The sequence below is a fragment of the Pseudophryne corroboree genome, chromosome 9, assembly GCF_028390025.1.
Source record: "Pseudophryne corroboree isolate aPseCor3 chromosome 9, aPseCor3.hap2, whole genome shotgun sequence".
Lineage (NCBI taxonomy): Eukaryota > Metazoa > Chordata > Amphibia > Anura > Myobatrachidae > Pseudophryne > Pseudophryne corroboree.
The window spans coordinates 104,262,495-104,283,987 of NC_086452.1; the positions used below are offsets into that span (position 1 = coordinate 104,262,495).

Sequence of the window (21,493 nt, forward strand, 5' to 3'; positions counted from 1 at the left end):
TGCAGCTTCTGGTCACGATTCCCTGGCAGGAGAGAAGGAGGAGGAGGGAGGCGCAGCAGCGCTGTGTTATTGGTGGAGGCGCTGCTGCTGCTGCCCCTCTGCTTCACTATAGGCTGTTCTCGGAAGACAGCCTATAGTGAAGCAGAGGGACAGCAGCAGCAGCGCCTCAACCAGTAACAAAGCGCTGCTGCGGCTCCCTCCTCCACCTCCCTCCTCCGTCTTACCCCCGTGGATGCTGCAGTGCGCTCCTCTCCTCTCCGGGCGGCTGTGTGCTGCGGGCAGCGGTTGCCCGCAGCACACAGCGGCATGTATAATGAGTCAGTTTGACTCATTACATGCTTTGGGCCCCTGGACAGAGGCGGGCCCCAGTGCAACGCACTGGTTGCACTGGCTGTAGTTCCGCCTCTGATTACTATGAAGTCCCAGTACGGTGGTCACGTTTGCACTCACAAAGCACATGCAAATTTTGTTTCATTTTAAATGAAATATTTTTCCAGTCAACTGAATTCCAGCAAATGATGTTGGCTGCAGAAGTGCAGGGAAAATGAGAAGATTCAGGATAATGGATAAAATGGGGACAGAGGCGGCCAAAGAGAGGACACAGAAGACAGAACCACATATAAAATATGTGCTAAACTTAGCTGATTCACAAAACCAAATTGTTCAGGACATAAGTTTCATCCGGCGAATATAATTGTGTGTATATACAGTAAATGTGTTTGCTAATGAACATTACCGCAAGACATATCACACCAATCCCCTCATTTCTACTTATTTCATAGATATTTCTCCAGTTTCACTGGCACGCAGCCCTCAAATGAACACAGGCTTATTTCAGGGCAGGTCATAGAGGTCATTTGCCTTGGGTTGTAAACAGCAGGGCGCTACACCACTACTTGCATTGATCAATATATGTATCTGTAATATATGCCCCAACTAGTCACAAGCCTAGGGCATTTCTGACAGTACCTACAGTATGCTGATTATTTTCTTACATTTATCGTTTGTCCAAAGGACCATGCAGTTTCATCGTAAATTATTTATGACGAAACCTTTCCCATGACCTAGATAAGGGCACTATCTGCCCCCCACAATCACCCCCCCCCCCCCCTACTCCACCGTCCATCACTTCACACCACAGTAACACCCATGGTAACTGACAAAAGCAGTGAAGAGAATACGTTCACGGACTTTTATTCACCTTATTCTTTAAGGAAGGCTGTAACAAGGCAACTAGCTGCCATGAAAGAGGCCATGGCTTAGACCATGTGCCCACTGCTAATCACATACCAAGGGTCATGTAAGCCGTGTCCAGCCCGACTGGTTATGTGACAATGAATCCGGCGCATATTAACCCATTAGGACTGCCACCCAATTAGTTCCCGGCATTCTCCACTGCCTGAAACATTGACAACCAATAAGCTCCCTTCCCTTAACCACAACACAGGCTGTGAGAAATTAACCACTTAACTAATGATTATTTTTAAGAACTACAGTTTTTTTAATTATTATTATTTATGTCAATAATATTTTTTTTAAGTATTTTTAAATATTTTAGGGGAAAAAAACATCCTCAATGGTTAAGACCACAAAGCAACATTAGCATCATCCTTCACCAGGGGCAATAGATTCCTAAATGGCAGTAGATCCCCTAGTGGCTTTAACCCCCACCCCTCCACTAATAGTAATATAACTTCCACTGGCTTTGCCCCCAGGGTAAATTTACTAACGCTTTTAAAAATGAAAAGAGGTGATGTTGCTCATAACAACCAATCAGATTCTGTCTATCATTTTCTATAATGCAATAGAGAAATGATAGACAGATCTGATTGGTGGGTGGGTGCAACATCACCTCTTTTCGTTTTAAGAAGCTTTAGTAAATGTACCCCCCTAGTGTCTATAGATCCCGACTGAAGCTCACCCACCACACCACAGCCCACCCCAAATTACCCACTGCCCCATCTGTAACTATTAATCCCTCCTTTGTCTATGGAGGATCAGATCATAGGCAGTGCAACCCCTGCTCACACGCAGATCATTTTTTACATAAAGATCGGATTTACATAAATCTCTAAATAAGGCCTTCAGTCGCCTCTCTCGATGCTAACCTGCCTATGGAGTGCTTCTAAGACCTTGGGCTGGATGTAATGCAGTGCGAGGGGCCAGAGCTCCGAGATTCTGACCGAACACCTAAGTTTTTTTAAAGCGGCAATCTTTTACAAGGCAAAACCAACCTGGTTTTACCTTGTAAATGTTTGCTGCTTTAAAAAAGCATTACATCCGGCCCCAAATGTTCTGCCGTATTCCCAGGATCTTTTGCATAGCAACCAAAGCCAAGGTATTATCCTCGGAGCAACACCCTGACTTAGGGGTCTATTTACTGAGGGAGATAAAGTACAGAGAGATAAAATACCAGCTCTTAGCGGTCATTATTCAAACATATCCTGTCACATGACAGTTAGAAGCTGATTGGCTGGCACTTTAGCTTTGTCCACTTTATCTCTCTCCAAGACTCAGTAAATAGACCCTTTACTCTTGTCGTGTTCTCATAAGCTCATTTCTCAATTCAGAATACACAAACATATTTTACATATTGCTATCGTGGTATTTGGCCGTTTCAGTTATTTTTCTGAGTCATGGGTGACATTTTATTTTTAAGTGATTTGAATTAACAGTGATGAATTTGATATTCTTCCTGTGCCTCGCTTTTAATCCTAACGCTGCAGCCAACATGCCTCACTTTTACAGTCATGGCTATTCTTCCCCTTTCTCCATCCATCATATATTTTACACCTTTTTAACCCCCTGCGCCCCCCCCCCCCTCCTTCTATCCACTTCCCATCACGGGGGAGCTGGGGCCTGTTTGCATAACATGTATAGCGCTATGCGGATAGTATATCATCAGCGCTGTTACTTACACTACACTTGTCAGAAACGTTACAGTAGAGGAAGAGGTGTCGCTCAGACAGTCTGTCTCCTTAGCTATTATTATACGGGGTGAAGCTTTGCAGAATGCTAATTTCTTAGAGAATATCTTTAAAACTATTATGTACAGTACTAATTTGCTTGTTTAGTTTCGTGAGAGCTGTGCAATTACAGTAGGGCAGTGAAAGAGAAAGAAACATTGGGAAGAATAGAGTGAAGATTACCATGCAGCGACCTGTAAACACAGAGCTCTTCATATGCTGGTAATATACAGCTGGTTCCTAGGAGCTTGCAGTGTCTTCCAGGAATTGCACACAGTCTATTGATATACATGTTTTGATAGAGATGTGCAGCCAAAGGCATTCCAGTTTATGCTGAAAAACAGATCAGGAGACGTGCGTCAGCAATAACTCAAACGTCAAATATTCTGATATTCCAAATCCCCGTTCTCTCTAACTCTCCCTTTTCTGGAAAGTGGAAACCAAAATTTCCCAGCAAAATCCACATTACAAATACAGTGGGGAGGGAGAGAAACACATATGGGGAGGCAGAGTCGTGTCCTATTTATCAACCTTCATGAAGAAACAACAGTTTCCACATGATTTTAGAATGCCAGCAGCTTATTGCGGCTGATTGTAGGAGATATCACGTCCATCCTTAGGAATGCCATCTTGTAGCCCTGTATGATCTATGGCTTCTGTATGTTCGGCGCTGCTGAACCCTTGTAGTGCCATAAAATTAAAAATTAATGACAATATTAATAATAACTTTGCTATTTAGTCTGTGACAGCCTCTTATTAGAGCCACCGCCCTGTTAAAAACAATTACTGCGATATGTGATATAAGGAATAGTCATTTCTGGAGCCCTCACTGCCATCAATGATGGTAAGAGAGATAGGGGCTAATTCAGACCTGATCCACAGCAGCGATCAGGTCTGAAGTGTGCATGCGCCAGCGCATTGCAGACACCCGAAGGCTGTCTTAGCCGTGCGATCGCCTCTGCCTGATTGACAGGCAGAGGCGGTCATTTGGCCACCACTTGGTCATCGTTTAGGGGGCACGGTCCGGGCAACGCAGTTATGCCCGGACCGTTGGAGGGGCAGGGTGTGGCAGCGACCGTATGCTCTTTACTACCAAGTCACGACAATGCGACTTGTAGCATATGGAGCAAAGTTGGAAGGGGACACATCTGTAGCTGAGGACCCCCTTTTTCCAGATTTTTTAGAATTTGCCCTGGGGAACCGGAAATATCCGACTTCAAAGCAGTGGTCCCCATCTGAGCCTGATAATTGCTCTTCCTGGCCAGATCTCTCGGGTTCAGTCTGACGTATGGTACCCATACACTTGTGCGATGCCCTGTGACGCACCGGCAGTTCAAGTGCGATGAAATCGCACCTGAACTGCCAAAGTGATTACCATGCGATCATGCGATAGATCGCATGGTAATCACGTGATGGGCATGTCACCGCCGAGTGGGAGCGGCCTTTGGCCGCTCCCGGCAGGTGCCCATCACACATCGCAGTGCGATATATTGCATGTGTTAAAAAAAATACATGCGATCGCACTGCGATGCGAAAAATATTATGTGCAGCACATACTATCATGAGACGCGACATTCGAGTGGCTTGCCCGCGCATCGCTTCACATGGTACCTTAAATGTGCATACAATCCTTCGATTTCTCTCACAGATGTGGTCAAAATCGAAGCATAGCACCTAATATCTCACAAGCGTATGGGCACCATAAGAGCTTTTTCTGAGGGTAATACTCGAAAAGTTGGGACTCTCCCCTTTCGGTTGACACTGGCAGCTTGTCTCTGGTCCCTGATCCAGCTCCACACGCCTGGTATGTGGTTAGGAACCAGTTAGTTTCCCAGCTGTCGTGATCCCAATGCCGGAAATCCCCTGGAGCCAAGGGAAACCTGGTGGTCCACGCCACCCCCCCCCCCCCCCCCCCCCCCAGTGGGAATATATTAGTGTGGCAAACTAAGCTTGCCACCACGCCCGAAGAGTGGTGAGTGCTGTGCTCAACAGTGAACTAGCTCAGTAAGAAGATGCCTACTTCTCTGTGACATCCTAGTTACCTCTGTGCATGAGTGACACAATTTTTGCCATGTCATACATGCACGCTTCTCTAGAAACTTGGCCTTTTAGTATATAGAGTCATTCAAAAAGGTAAAAATCGAAAATTAAAATTGCTTAAAAATAGCTATAAAATAAGAATTTACTCACCGGTAATTCTATTTCTCGTAGTCCGTAGTGGATGCTGGGAACTCCGTAAGGACCATGGGGAATAGCGGGCTACGAAGGAGGCTGGGCACTCCAGAAAGATTTATGACTACCTGGTGTGCACTGGCTCCTCCCACTATGACCCTCCTCCAAGCCTCAGTTAGGACACTGTGCCCGGACGAGCTGACATAATAAGGAAGGATTTTGAATCCCGGGTAAGACTCATACCAGCCACACCAATCACACCGTACAACTCGTGATACTATATCCAGTTTGACAGTATGAAAACAACTGAGCCTCTCAACAGATGGCTCAACAATAACCCTTTAGTTAGCAATAACTATTTACAAGTATTGCAGACAATCCGCACTTGGGATGGGCGCCCAGCATCCACTACGGACTACGAGAAATAGAATTACCGGTGAGTAAATTCTTATTTTCTCTGACGTCCTAGTGGATGCTGGGAACTCCGTAAGGACCATGGGGATTATACCAAAGCTCCCAAACGGGCGGGAGAGTGCGGATGACTCTGCAGCACCGAATGAGAGAACTCTAGGTCCTCCTCAGCCAGGGTATCAAATTTGTAGAATTTTGCAAACGTGTTTGCCCCTGACCAAGTAGCTGCTTGGCAAAGTTGTAAAGCCGAGACCCCTCGGGCAGCCGCCCAAGATGAGCCCACCTTCCTTGTGGAATGGGCATTTACAGATTTTGGCTGTGGCAGGCCTGCCACAGAATGTGCAAGCTGAATTGTACTACAAATCCAGCGAGCAATAGTCTGCTTAGAAGCAGGAGCACCCAGCTTGTTGGGTGCATACAGGATAAACAGCGAGTCAGATTTTCTGACTCCAGCCGTCCTGGAAACATATATTTTCAGGGCCCTGACAACGTCTAGCAACTTGGAGTCCTCCAAATCCCTAGTAGCCGCAGGCACCACAATAGGCTGGTTCAGGTGAAACGCTGACACCACCTTAGGGAGAAACTGGGGACGAGTCCTCAATTCTGCCCTATCCATATGGAAAATCAGATAAGGGCTTTTACATGATAAAGCCGCCAATTCTGACACTCGCCTGGCTGAAGCCAAGGCCAATAACATGACCACTTTCCACGTGAGATATTTTAGATCCACGGTTTTTAGTGGCTCAAACCAATGTGATTTTAAGAAACTCAACACCACGTTGAGATCCCAAGGTGCCACAGGAGGCACAAACGGGGGCTGAATATGCAGCACTCCTTTCACAAATGTCTGAACTTCAGGTACTGAAGCTAGTTCTTTTTGAAAGAAAATCGACAGAGCCGAGATCTGTACTTTAATGGAGCCTAGTTTTAGGCCCATATTCACTCCTGCTTGCAGGAAATGCAGAAATCGACCCAGCTGAAATTCCTCTGTTGGGGCCTTTTTTGCCTCGCACCATGCAACATATTTCCGCCATATGCGGTGATAATGCTTTGCCGTAACATCTTTCCTGGCTTTAATAAGCGTAGGAATGACTTCTTCCGGAATACCCTTTTCCTTCAGGATCCGGCGTTCAACCGCCATGCCGTCAAACGCAGCCGCGGTAAGTCTTGGAACAGACAGGGCCCCTGCTGTAGCAGGTCCTGTCTGAGCGGTAGAGGCCACGGGTCCTCTGAGAGCATCTCTTGAAGTTCCGGGTACCACGCTCGTCTTGGCCAATCCGGAACCACGAGAATTGTGTTTACTCCTCGCTTTCTTATTATTCTCAATACCTTTGGTATGAGAGGCAGAGGAGGGAACACATAAACCGACTGGTACACCCACGGTGTCACTAGAGCGTCCACAGCTATCGCCTGAGGGTCCCTTGACCTGGCGCAATATCTTTTTAACTTTTTGTTGAGGCGGGACGCCATCATGTCCACCTGTGGTTTTTCCCAACGGTTCACCAGCATCTGGAAAACTTCTGGATGAAGTCCCCACTCTCCCGGGTGGAGGTCGTGTCTGCTGAGGAAGTCTGCTTCCCAGTTGTCCACTCCCGGAATGAACACTGCTGACAGTGCTAGAACATGATTCTCCGCCCATCGGAGAATTCTTGTGGCTTCTGCCATCGCCATCCTGCTTCTTGTGCCTCCCTGTCGATTTACATGGGCGACTGCCGTGATGTTGTCTGACTGGATCAGCACCGGCTGGTGTAGGAGCAGGGATTTTGCTTGACTTAGGGCATTGTAAATGGCCCTTAGTTCCAGAATATTTATGTGAAGGGAAGTCTCCTGACTCGACCATAGTCCTTGGAAGTTTCTTCCCTGTGTGACTGCCCCCCAGCCTCGAAGGCTGGCATCCGTGGTCACCAGGACCCAGTCCTGTATGCCGAACCTGCGGCCCTCTAGAAGATGGGCACTCTGCAGCCACCACAGTAGAGACACCCTGGTTCTTGGAGACAGGGTTATTAAGCGATGCATCTGAAGATGCGATCCGGACCATTGGTCCAACAGGTCCCACTGAAAGATTCTGGCATGGAACCTGCCGAAGGGAATTGCTTCGTAAGAAGCTACCATCTTTCCCAGGACCCGCGTGCAGTGATGCACTGATACCTGTTTTGGTTTCAGGAGGTCTCTGACTAGAGATGAAAACTCCCTGGCTTTCTCCTCCGGGAGAAACACTTTTTTCTGGACTGTATCCAGAATCATACCCAGGAACAGTAGCCGTGTCGTCGGAACCAGCTGTGACTTTGGGATATTCAGAATCCAGCCGTGCTGGTGCAGCACTTCCTGAGATAGTGCTACTCCCACCAACAACTGTTCCTTGGACCTCGCCTTTATTAGGAGATCGTCCAAGTACGGGATAATTAAAACTCCCTTTTTTCGAAGGAGTATCATCATTTCCGCCATAACCTTGGTAAATACCCTCGGTGCCGTGGACAGTCCAAACGGCAGCGTCTGGAATTGGTAATGGCAATCCTGTACCACAAATCTGAGGTACTCCTGGTGAGGATGGTAAATGGGGACATGCAAGTAAGCATCCTTGATGTCCAGGGATACCATGTAATCCCCCTCGTCCAGGCTTGCAATAACCGCCCTGAGCGATTCCATCTTGAACTTGAATTTTTTTATGTATGTGTTCAAGGATTTCAAATTTAAAATGGGTCTCACCGAACCGTCCGGTTTCGGCACCACAAATAGTGTGGAATAGTAACCCCGGCCTTGTTGAAGTAGGGGTACCTTGATTATCACCTGCTGGGAATACAGCTTGTGAATTGCCGCTAGCACCGCCTCCCTGTCTGAGGGAGCAATCGGCAAGGCAGATTTTAGGAACCGGTGGGGTGGAGACGCCTCGAATTCCAGTTTGTACCCCTGAGATACTATTTGAAGGATCCAGGGATCCACCTGTGAGCGAGCCCACTGATCGCTGAAATTCTTGAGGCGGCCCCCCACCGTACCTGGCTCCGCCTGTGGAGCCCCACCGTCATGCGGCGGACTTGGAAGAAGAAGCGGCGGAGGACTTTTGCTCCTGGGAACCTGCTGTTTGTTGCAGCCTTTTTCCCCTACCTCTGCCTCTGGACAGAAAAGACCCGCCTTTTCCACGCTTGTTTTTCTGGGTCCGAAAGGACTGAACCTGATAAAACGGCGCCTTCTTAGGCTGTGAGGGGACATGGGGTAAAAATGCTGACTTCCCAGACGTTGCTGTGGAAACTAGGTCCGAGAGACCATCCCCAAATAATTCCTCACCCTTATATGGCAAAACTTCCATGTGCCTTTTAGAATCTGCATCTCCTGTCCACTGGCGAGTCCATAAGCCTCTCCTAGCAGAAATGGACAATGCACTTACTTTAGATGCCAGCCGGCAGATTTCCCTCTGTGCATCTCTCATATATAAGACTGAGTCTTTGATATGGTCTATGGTTAGCAGGATCGTGTCTCTGTCTAATGTGTCAATATTTTCTGACAGTTTATCTGACCACGCAGCGGCAGCACTGCACATCCATGCTGACGCAATAGCTGGCCTAAGTATAATGCCTGAGTGTGTGTATACAGACTTCAGGATCGCCTCCTGCTTTCTATCAGCAGGTTCCTTGAGGGCGGCCGTATCCGGAGACGGTAGTGCCACCTTTTTAGACAAACGTGTGAGCGCTTTATCCACCTTAGGAGGTGTTTCCCAACGTGACCTATCCTCTGGCGGGAAAGGGAACGCCATTAGTACCTTCTTAGGAATTACCAATTTTTTATCAGGGAAAGCCCACGCTTCTTCACACACTTCATTTAATTCATCTGATGGGGGAAAAACTACGGGTAGTTTTTTCTCCCCAACATAATACCCTTTTTAGTGGTACCTGTATTTATATCAGAAATGTGTAACACCTCTTTCATTGCCTCAATCATGCAGTGAATGGCCTTAGTGGGCATCAGGTTAGACTCATCGTCGTCGACACTGGTGTCAGTATCAGTGTCGACATCTTGGTCTGCGGTCTGAGGTAGCGGGCGTTTTAGAGCCCCTGATGACCTGTGAGACGCCTGGACAGGCACGAGCTGAGAAGTCGGCTGTCCCACATTTGGCATGTCGTCAAATTTCTTATGTAAGGAGTCTATACGTGCACTCATGTCTTTCCATAAGCTCAACCACTCAGGTGTCTGCCCCGCAGGGGGTGACATCCCTTCTAAAGGCATCTGCTCCGTCTCCACATCATTATCCTCATCAAACATGTCGACACAGCCGTACCGACACACCGCACACACACAGGGAATGCTCCAACAGAGGACAGGACCCACAAAAGCCCTTTGGGGGGACAGAGTGAGAGTATGCCAGCACACACCAGAGCGCTATATAATGCAGGGACTAACTGAGTTATGTCCCCTATAGCTGCTTTTTCTATATAAATGTATACTGCGCCTAAATTTAGTGCCCCCCCTCTCTTTTTTACCCTTATCTGTAGTGTAGACTGCAGGGGAGAGCCAGGGAGCTTCCTTCCAGCGGATCTGTGAAGGAGAAATGGCGCCAGTGTGCTGAGGGAGATAGCTCCGCCCCTTTTCCGCTGACTATTCTCCCGCTTTTTCCTATATTCTGGCAGGGGTATTTTCCACATATATAGCCTCTGGGGCTATATATTGTGGTATTTTTGCCAGCCAAGGTGTTATTATTGCTTCTCAGGGCACCCCCCCCCAGCGCCCTGCACCCTCAGTGACCGGAGTGTGAAGTGTGTGTGAGGAGCAATGGCGCACAGCTGCAGTGCTGTGCGCTACCTTGGTGAAGACTGATGTCTTCTGCCGCCGATTTTCCGGACCTCTTCTTGCTTCTGGCTCTGTAAGGGGGACGGCGGCGCGGCTCCGGGACCGAACACCAAGGCTGGGCCTGCGGTCGATCCCTCTGGAGCTAATGGTGTCCAGTAGCCTAAGAAGCCCAAGCTGGCTGCAAGCAGGCAGGTTCGCTTCTTCTCCCCTTAGTCCCTCGCTGCAGTGAGCCTGTTGCCAGCAGGTCTCACTGAAAATAAAAAACCTAATTTCTATACTTTCTTTCTAAAGGCTCAGGAGAGCCCCTAGTGTGCATCCAACCTCGGCCGGGCACAAAATCTAACTGAGGCTTGGAGGAGGGTCATAGTGGGAGGAGCCAGTGCACACCAGGTAGTCATAAATCTTTCTGGAGTGCCCAGCCTCCTTCGGAGCCCGCTATTCCCCATGGGCCTTACGGAGTTCCCAGCATCCACTAGGACGTCAGAGAAAAATATGTTTCCCTCCGCCTCTGCTATCGCCATCCAGAGAGGGCATGGTATATTGCCTTTCACTGGCAATAGCTCTCACTGGAGATACATACTTGCATACTGTTGCAAGTCCCTATCTGGGAGTTCGCTGGATGAGCTAAGTGGGTGGGGTGCTGTGAATATTGTGATCATGGCCCCACCTCCATGACATAGCTGGGGGCGGGGCTGCGATGATGTAGTTCAGAGCAAGTCATTTCATCATACCCAATTGCCCCACCCACTTTTGCCGGTAAGGGGGGGTAGCTGGATTGCATGAGAACTGAACGCTTTTCTAGCACCAAAGAGACTCTCCACTCTCCATCCTTAATTCAGGAGTTTCACCAAGGGTCCTTGAAGAGTGGGCAAGTATGCCACAAAAGAAATCGCTGCCTACGGAGCTTCTTAAATAGTAGAAGACGCATCACTGTCAGAAAACTAGTGTCTTTATGCTTGCTCCCATTGATAAACGGACATTCCAAAGGATGCTGTGGAGGTTGTGCAATGGTGTAGTGACAGTGAAGCATAGCTGGGAAACCAGGGACAGAGGGATCTTCCTAGTATAAGGGATGTAGGCGTAAATTTGTAATTTATAAAATTTTTGATTACTGGTCTCTAAATTATCATTAGATCAATCATTACATTTAATTAATTTGTTACATTTTCCTGCCTTCCAAACCTGCTGCCGGAGACACCTACTTCATGCTGCCAAATTGTAGTTGCATCTCTTTTGCATTGCCATATTGATTAAAAGGATTTGTGTAATAACCTCTGCTTTATGTTAATTTGTGTCTGAGCATCTGTAGATGAGTGTGCACTTCTCTGTGTGTGTATGTGTGATTGTGTGTGTGTATATGTGTGTGTGTATATGTATATAAATATATATATATATATATATATATATATATATGTGTTGACAAAAGATTGAAGAAGCAGGGAGCGCCAATAGTGCATTAAAAGAGTACAATAGTTTTTATTTTTAAAAATCCAGATCGGTCACAAGTAAAAAACCCGTACCATAAAAGGCGGTCAAACCACCGCTTGTATAACCAGCATAAGATTTTACCCCACTGTGCGAAGCAGTATTCTCGATTTCAGATCCACAACGTCAGACCACGCCCATACGCGTTTCGTCATTCGACTTCGTCAGTAGGCTTGGTCTTTATTAATCGCAGCACTCGCAATCAATTTAGCGGCCGACAATGGATGTCTCTCCCTCCGCTGAAGAGAGCGGAGGGAGAGACATCCATTGTCGGCCGCTAAATTGATTGCGAGTGCTGCGATTAATAAAGACCAAGCCTACTGACGAAGTCGAATGACGAAACGCGTAGGGACGTGGTCTGACGTTGTGGATCTGAAATCGAGAATACTGCTTCGCACAGTGGGGTAAAATCTTATGCTGGTTATACAAGCGGTGGTTTGACCGCCTTTTATGGTACGGGTTTTTTACTTGTGACCGATCTGGATTTTTAAAAATAAAAACTATTGTACTCTTTTAATGCACTATTGGCGCTCCCTGCTTCTTCAATCTTTTGTCAGGACTATCACCCGTTCGGGATCGGGTAACATTGGGGAGGCGACAGCTGGAAGCTCCAGAAGTGCACACTGACAAATCTTCCTTTCCAAACGATATTGGCTGTCAGTGAACCTGAGGAACATTGCTTCTTATTCAATTCTGTGGACATTTTAGTTCCACGGGACTTTCTATGTGTGTTTATATATATGTATACATATATATAAGAAAGTTTATTACCGTTTGTTTGCGCTCATACTTTCTGTTCATATATATATATATATATATATATATATATATATATATATATATACACAGTATAGTGACAAGGATCACATTCACTGGGATAAAATTCAAACTGCACGTTTATTCCCTCTCCAGCAGTCAGATCACTCAAAAGGGTGTATCAGCGGGATGTAGTTATGTGACCGGCGGTCTCCTGACTACATTATCTCCCCCTACATCTCACCCACTCAGAATCCCAACGGTCGGCATGCAGACCAACAGGGACTATTCCCACTAGTGGGTGTCCATGACACCCATAGAGCACCGAGCCCGCAGTGTCTCCATTTTCATTGTCGACGAGCACACTACATGCTTGTTGCACTCCACCACCCAGCGCCCCACCCCAGCAGCATTCCACTGCAGGGATGCCAACGTCAGTATGCTGACCAGCGGCCTCCTGACCGCCGGTCACGCAGTACACACCCGTATCAGCAATACAGTGCAGGTTGCAGGTCTCAGCATAACATTCCACATGTTTGACATTCACAATAGTACAATCTCCAATGGCTCCTAGCATAACCCCCAAACACCCATCCTATCACCTGGCTAGCTAGTCCACCATCAGGAGCATTGTACCTGTGTACAGACCACATTCTTAAAGGCAGCTCACAGGTGCTACTAATCAACCTGGCTGCAGTTTCATTCCTGACCTAAAAGAGAACCTGGACTGGATACAAGTTCAACTACTGTTATATGCTTAGACAGGGAAATCTTGGTGTCCGTATCCGTGTGTGTCCGTGTGTGTGTGTCCGTATGTGTGTGTGTCCGTGTGTGTGTGTGTGTGATGTGTAGCGTGCATAAGCCATTTGAAGTGTCCCTCTATATTTAAAAAGCGGAGAGGTTGCGCATTCCTGAGACATAACAGCATTTGGTGCAATCGCTGGACTTTCAGTTTAGTTCATTGAAACAGCCTGTTCCTCATATGTTTGTCTGTATTTTCAGGTGAAGAGTCTCTCACCATGTTTGTGGATAAGGGGAGGCTGAAGCGAGAGGCGGGAGTGCGTGGCAATGCATCGTCCCCTACATTGGACACTCTACACCAGCTGGCAGCTTCATATTTCATGGACCGTGAGAGCGCGCTGAGGCAGCTGCACCACATTCAGATCACCACGGGAGCCATTAAGGTACACGGAGCAGGGGTTAATGAAGCGGTAGCCTCTGGAAGATAGCAGTGATTAACACCTCTGCCATGAGAGGAGCTGTGAGTTGCAGCACAGAGATTCATTTAAAAAAAAAAAAATGTTTTTGTGGTACAGCTGTACAATTCCCAGGATGCAGCGAGGTACGGATTTACAGGACTGGATCAAACAGTCCTGTCAATTCAAAGCTGTTTGATCTGTTTGCTCTGCCATGGTAGGAAAATAGTCTTGCGGTTGATTATCTGACGAAAGTTCATTATCCAAGCAATCCCCCAACAGAATTTTTAGATAGAATCAGGAAGTTAATGTAATGTAATGCAATATTCTCCAGATCTGATGATTATAAAAGTGTTGCTTTCTCCGCTAGCCATATACATAACACATTCAGCTGCATGCTTCTGAATATAGGTCTAACAAACTGTTTTTGATGCCTGGGGCATAAGGAGAGATATAATGTAAGGCTTTATGCCATACAAGACAAACACTTCGGAATCGTATGAAATGAAACTGAAGGCAGAGCTGTTAGCCCTAGATTATTTGATACTAAGAATTTCTGAATGGAGTTACATTGCATACCACCTATCTGTCCCTATTTCAATGATTATGGGACAGTCTCGCTTTCAGCACTGTGCCGCTGTCCTACCCACGGGTTGCAGTGTCCCATGGGTGGGGGAGGGTTGGGCATTCTGTCATCACTTTTGTGCTTAGCATAGCAGCTTTGAATGGATCCCATGTGCATGCATGCGGCATTCATTCAGTTTAGGGGCGGGATGTATTAAGATACATCGCCGCATATGCGATCAATATCGCAATGCGGTGACGGAGGCCCCCCGCGATACCTGTGAGGTGGTCTGCGGGGGGTATCCGTCACCTCCCAGGGGTCCCCACAGTGCCCGCACGCCGGGAAGCAGGCAGCAGGCTCCTCCTCCCCCTGCAGCCAGAAGGACCTCCGGCTGCGTTGCTAGGGGGAGGATGAGATTACCTTCCGGCTCCAGGGCTGCCTGGAGGAAGGTATGCCAGGTGAGAGGGGGGTCGGCATCTGCGGCGGGGGCGGTGGGTTGCGGCGGTCGGCGATAAGAAGCCCATAGGCTTCTATAGGGTATCGCCATCCAGAGATGGCGATACCCTGGACGGCGAAAAACCGGCGGTGGGGTCTTAGTACATTTAAAAATGCGGTAAAACCCCCATTTTTGGGTGTTTTACCGCATTTTTCATTTAGTACATCCCGCCCTAGGAGAGGCTGCAGATAGCCCAGCAGCTACCAGAGTGCTGGTCTTACCCCCCAGTAAGACGGGGAAAGAGGTGGTGTGACATGTGATTACACCTCCCAAAACGTCATACACCATGGGGTGTTGACTGATTACCAGTACTTCGGTGCATACGAATAGTCCAGCTGCTGCACCTTATTGGAGGTATGGCATTGGGCAAGGTGATTCTGGTATTGTACAGGTATGTCCCAAAAATGCGTTTTGGGAGGGGCTAATTTTAGATTTACCAGGGGAGCAGAATGCACAATCCTTATCCTTTGACCATAAACGGTGTTTAAATGTGCCTGTTGTTTAAAGTGGAGACTGCCATTTTGTGGGCTGAACCAAAGTCTTACACTTTGATGGATTAATAAAAAAAAAAAAAAAAAAGCAAAACCTTGTCATTTTCTTTATTAAGGAATAATAAAGTTTGTCCGGCTTTTTGCCATCCGGGAGAAACCGGCCAGTGTGTTACAGCCCTTAGGGTGCTTGGGGGAAAATCCTTTTGTTTTTCTTCTGCAGCTCCACCAGACATGCTCCAATGATCTGCAGGGCAAACTTGGAGTGTGGATTAGTGCTAGCCCTACTGCCCCAACTAACAGCTTACTGCATACTTGCCTACTCTCCCGGAATGGCCGGGAGGCTCCCGAAAATCGGGTGACCCTCCCGCCCCCCCGGAAGAGCAGGCAAGTCTCCCGATTCGTGGGGTCCCCTCTGCCCGTCCGCCCACTTAGTGTGTAAAGTGGGCGGTTTGGGCAGTTGATGACGCGATTCTTGCTGCATCGCGTCATCATAGCCACGCCCCCTGCAGTGTAATGCCGGTGATCGCGGCATTACAGAGGGGGGCGTGGCTTAAAAGAGGCATCACGACCCCGCCCTTGATCCGCCCCCGTTCCGCCCTTTCTCCGCCCCCGTCCCACCTCCGGCCCACCCCCTCCTCGACGTCACAGCCTCCCCTGCCCGCCCTCTGAGCCGACCTGGCTGCTCTCTCCCGCAGAGAGCAGCCAGAATGTAGGTAAGTATGGCTTACTGTGATTGCTGGCCCCTGTGTATGTCTTATGTATTACATACAGTACACTACACTCAGGGCTGGCTCCAGGCCTACTAGCACCCTGAGCGAGAAAATGTAAAAGTGCCCCCCCCCCATGTGCGCGCCGAAGGCGCGCGCGCTCCTGGAAAAGTGGGCGTGGCCTCCTGAAAAGTGGGCGTGGTCTCGTCCCCCAGCAGTGCCAGCTACACATGACATGCCCTCCAGCAGTGCCAGCTACACGTGATAGTGTTCACTTTTTAGGGCAGGGTGCTGATCACAGGGAGGGCACATTTTTAAGTTAGGTGGGCAAAATGATGTACATACTATAATGCTTGTTGTTCCCATTTCCACACGCTAAAGCATGGACAGTGCGCGCCGAAGGCGCACAGCAAAAATTTAGGGGAGTTACTTCGTGGGGAAGGTGCGTAGCCACATTATAGTGGCAATTCACATTACACCACACAGTAGTGCAGCTAATACACATTGCACCAGGTAGAACCTCCTATAAGAGCACGTTAGACACATTGCGCCAGGTAGAGCACTGAGACACACTGCCCAGCCACAGACGCCTAGCGGGAACACTACATGATATGCCCCCCAGCAGTGCCAGCTACACATGACATGCCCCCCAGCAGTGCCAGCTACACGTGACATGCCCCCCAGCAGTGCCAGCTACAGCGCAGATATGCCCCCACAGTGCCAGATACATTAATGCCCCCACAGTGCAAGATATGCCCCCACAGTGCAAGAAATGCCCCCACAGTGCCAGATACATAAATGCCCCCACAGTGCCAGATACATAAATGCCCCCACAGTGCCAGATACATAAATGCCCCCACGGTGCCAGATATATAAATGCCCCCACGGTGCCTGATACATAAATGCCCCCACGGTGCCTGATACATAAATGCCCCCACGGTGCCTGATAAATGCCCCCACAGTGCCAGATAAATGCCCCCACAGTGCCAGATAAATGCCCCCACAGTGCCAGATAAATGCCCCCACAGAGCCAGATAAATGCCCCCACAGTGCCAGATATGCCCCCACAGTGCCAGATATGCCCCCACAGTGCCAGATATGCCCCCACAGAGCCAGATATGCCCCCACGGAGCCACATATGCAATGCCCCTACAGTGCCAGATATGCCCCCACAGTGCCAGATATGCCCCCACAGTGCCAGATATGCCCCCACAGTGCCAGATATGCCCCACAGTGCCAGATATGCCCCCACAGAGCCAGATATGCAATGCCCCCACAGTGCCAGATATGCCCCCACAGTGCCAGATATGCCCCCACAGTGCCAGATATGCCCCCACAGAGCCAGATATGCAATTCCCCCACAGTGCAGGAAATGCCCCCACAGTGCCAGAAATGCCCCCACAGTGCCAGAAATGCCCCCACAGTGCTAGAAATGCCCTCCACTGAGCCAGAAATGCCCCCAGTGCCAGAAATGCCCCCACAGTGCCAGATAAATGCCCCCACAGAGCCAGAAATGCCCCCACAGTGCCAGAAATGCCCCCTACTGAGCCAGAAATGCCCCCCCACTGAGCCAGAAATGCCCCCACTGAGCCAGAAATGCCCCCCCCAGTGCCAGAAATGCCCCCCCCAGTGCCAGAAATGCCCCCAGTGCCAGATAAATGCCCCCCCAGTGCCAGATAAATGCCCCCCCAGAGCCAGAAATGCCCCCACAGTGCCAGATAAATGCCCCCACAGTGCCAGAAATGCCCCCCACATAGCCAAAAATGCCCCGTGTGCCAGAAATGCCCCCACAGTGCCAGATAAATGCCCCCACAGTGCGGATCCCCCCCCCCCAAAATACCTGCGGCGCTGGGGAGGAGTACTGCTGTCCGCCTGTCCGAGTGTGGGAGTGCTGGCGGGCGGGCGGCCGGGCGAGTGAGAGTGAGCCTGAGCCTGGGTGGTCCGGGTCCGGGTGCGGGCTGGCGGCCACTTGTGTGCGCTATGCGCGGCGCCGGCGTCTGACGTTAGACACCGGCGCCGCGCTGCGCGCATAGCGCACACACAGCGCGACAGGCAAATGCTGCACACACAGGGCCGGCTCCAGCATCGAATATGGCGGCGCCAGCGCGCGGCGCCCATAAAGGGTGGCGCCCTGCGCGGCCGCTCTATTCGAACATGCCTAGAGCCGGCCCTGACTACACTTTGTATCAGGCAGCCTGTAGCTAACTATGGTGCCTTTATGGGTTATCCACACTTTACCCTAAAAGCAAGCATTTGGAAACTCCTCTCTAGAAATCCTGCATTTGCTCCTGTTATGCAAACACCATTGTTGCCTGTATTACAGGTATACAACATATATTTGTGCTTTGAATACCCAGCATCTGCCAAATAATGAGTCAGCTGATTCTTATATAGAGGGAGACATTTTCTGTGTAATCTATACTGATGGGGGCGCTCAGCATAGCAATATAATAGACTTGTCCATAAAACTGCCAGTTCCCAGACCGTTTTTTGGCACCTGTCTACAGTAAAGCTGCTGAAGTGTATAATTCATAAGATGGAAGAAGAAAAAAACATATAGGAATATATTTATCACATTTGCAGGTAGATGGGAGTGAGCTACATCAGACAGATAGACAGAAAATGAATCATTCGGCCCACTGGGTGGAAGGGTCTTATATAATAGCATTTTATATTTTCTTAGTATAGCTATATATTTGAGATTCGGTCAGAATCCCTGCGGTCAGGATCCCAGCAATCGAAATACAGATGCCGGTAATCCGACACTGCTCGGAACGCCGACGCCAGCGTTGGGACCAGGATCAATCCTGGCATTGGAATCCTAAACGCAGGAATTCCGAATGAGTGTTAGCTGGCCCATCGGAGAGGTAAGCCGCAGGAGGGGGGGGTGTTCAGGCTGTGGGGTGGGGAGAGGTTAGGTTTAGGGTGCGGGAAGGGGGCCTAGATTTAGGCACCACCAGGGAGGGTTAGGAGTAGACTGCGTGGGTGGGGGAGGGTTAGGTTTAGGCACCATCGGGAGGGTTAGATGGGCATTGGGGAAAGGTAAGTATACTTACCTTGCCCCTGTCAGGATTATCACCAGTGGTATGCATCGGTTGGCATTTTGACCGCCGGCATCACAACCGCCGGCATATAAATCCCAACCCTTATATTCGACCTAGGCCCCACTTAGTGGGAATCATGTCTCCTGGGCGTCACAATGCAATTCCTTGCCACCATTCTTAAAATGACAACTGCTAAACTTTAGGAGTTCCATCCTGTACATCTTTAGTCATATAGGTTATATAGCCGTTTAATAGTTCTAGGCGTCTGTGTAAATGGGAGGCCCTAACAGTACTTCTATATTGGGGGCCCTGGCATGCATTGTTCTGGCACTGGAGCTAGGCACATCCTTTGGTGGCAAATTTTACAGACAGGAAAAGGAATGCTTAGATGGACAGTGTACAAACTCATGGGTTAAGAAAACAATGAACATATTTCTTATTGTGTAGTTATGTTCGAGGAGATTTCCTTTGGGCCTCTTTAGCATGGAAAAGTTAATGGAGCAGAAATGACGTTGTACAGTATTGTGAATGGAAGGGGTTAATGGAGCAGCGTATCAGCAAAGGGGAAAGCTGCTGTAGCGACATTATTAATGGAACATTGGCCTCGTTAATGAACTTGCCACTCATTAAAAAACAGCCAGCTCCCTTCTGTTTCCGAAAATGAGCTGGTTCAGATTTTTTTCTATCTGTTCTGTGCAATTTGTCTCGCTCCCCACTTGTCGCACAGCCGCTCGCTTACCTGATGAGTGGCTTACAATACGGTCTCCCAAATACTGCATGGTCCATGGAGACCCTGGACTGGTAGTTAGGTGTAGCACGCTTGGGTGCTTTATTACCAGCTACCTCTCAATCTCCACAACAGATGTTGTACACTAATGATCATGGCCACCTGGCTTGTGATGACTCGTATGAAGAAGGGACTACAGTGGCAGATACAGTTTTATAAACTGGCATTCCGGAATAACTGAGTTTATGCTCGTAATTGGATTGCTTATCTACATTAGTTAGAACTCCTGTTGTATGGACCTAATTTCCACGTATTCAGGGGCTCAGTAATGACAAGTAAACACAATACAGAAGAAATACCCTTTTGCTTTCTTATTTGTCATCATGTGAATTTATTTGATTTATTACCAATTATTTATATAGCGTACACATATTCCGCAGCGCTTTACAGAGAATATTTGGCCACTCACATCAGTCCCTGCCCCATTGGAGCTTACAATCTATATTCCCTACCACATGTACACGCACACACATTCACGCTAGGGTTAATTTTGTTGAGAGCCAATTATCCTACCAGTATATTTTTGGTTTGTGGATGGAAACTGGAGTACCCAGAGGAAACCCACGCAAGAACGGGGAGAATATACAAACGCTGCACAGTTAGGGCCATAGTGGGAATTGAACCTGCTGTATGACCTCAGTGCTGTGAGGCAGTAATGCTATGGTTACACCTTCCGTACTGCCCGTATTTGTACAGTATACAGTATGTGCATGTCAGATGTCTGTCTATTAACTCCCTTTATATAAAACATGTTTCTATAAATGAATTCACAGTCAATAATAATAAAACAATCTCAATCACAAATGGTTTGGGATTTGGCCACTCTCGGATATACCCTTGTCTTTTATCAGGGCTCCATCTGTTGGCACTTTGACATTCTTCCCCCAGTCCCCGGGACATTGACAAAAGACAGGGGGGTTGGGAAGTTCGCTGATATCCCCTACTGACTAGGGTTTATTCATGTAATACCGGTATACTGAAGGAGAAAATTGAAATACTGATTACTGTAAAATAGCCAACAAATAAGGTTCAACAGGTAGATGGTACCAGTGGTGGTCTCAAGAATAGACAGAATATCCACAAGGCAAAAGAAAACTCTCTTACAATAGTTATAACTTAACTTTTATTCACATATCTGTGTAAGCAGTGCCGTATTACCAAATAGGCAGAGTAAGCACCTGCCTATGGGCCCCACGCCTTTTATGGTCCCCACGACAATGGATCAAAATAATATTGATTTGAACTTGGGAAAAAAATGACAATCAAACTTTCTTAAACATAGAAAAAATTAATCAACTCTAAGAAACGAAAACTTGACATTAAAGACTCTATAGAGAAAATACTGTAATGTAATGTACTGTACCCATTAACAACTTAATGTACATAAAATATAGTTGCCTACCCTCCCTCATTCTGCAGGAGACTCCCTGAAATAGTAGCAATCTCCCTCACTCCCTGAATGGACCAGAAATCTCCCTGATTGCACCTTATCCCCATTATGCAGCTGTTACATTCTTGGGGGGGGGGAATAAATCAGAGATACATACATTCAAATGGGATCATCATTGCAATTCCCTGCATTGTTATAAGGCACAATGATCCCTATGGCTACGTGCATTTTATGTAAGGTTTCTCCTG

The 21,493-nt window shown here is 48.1% G+C and overlaps 1 protein-coding gene and 1 long non-coding RNA gene across 5 annotated transcripts in view; one reads left to right on the plus strand and one right to left on the minus strand.

Moving 5' to 3' along the window:
- The window catches only part of LOC134956747 (uncharacterized), a 42,042-nt gene extending 38,748 nt beyond the window's left edge, over window positions 1–3,294 (minus strand). Inside the window, exon 1 of the long non-coding RNA XR_010186144.1 lies at window positions 3,150–3,294. This is a non-coding gene — a long non-coding RNA (uncharacterized LOC134956747). The remainder of the gene's footprint in view (window positions 1–3,149) is intronic.
- The window catches only part of BRINP2 (BMP/retinoic acid inducible neural specific 2), a 388,544-nt gene that overhangs the window by 116,106 nt on the left and 250,945 nt on the right, over window positions 1–21,493 (plus strand). For all 4 annotated transcript variants that reach the window (XM_063939715.1, XM_063939712.1, XM_063939713.1 and 1 more), the window contains exon 4: window positions 13,572–13,753. In XM_063939715.1, the coding sequence (XP_063795785.1) occupies window positions 13,572–13,753 (182 nt within the window). The remainder of the gene's footprint in view (window positions 1–13,571; window positions 13,754–21,493) is intronic.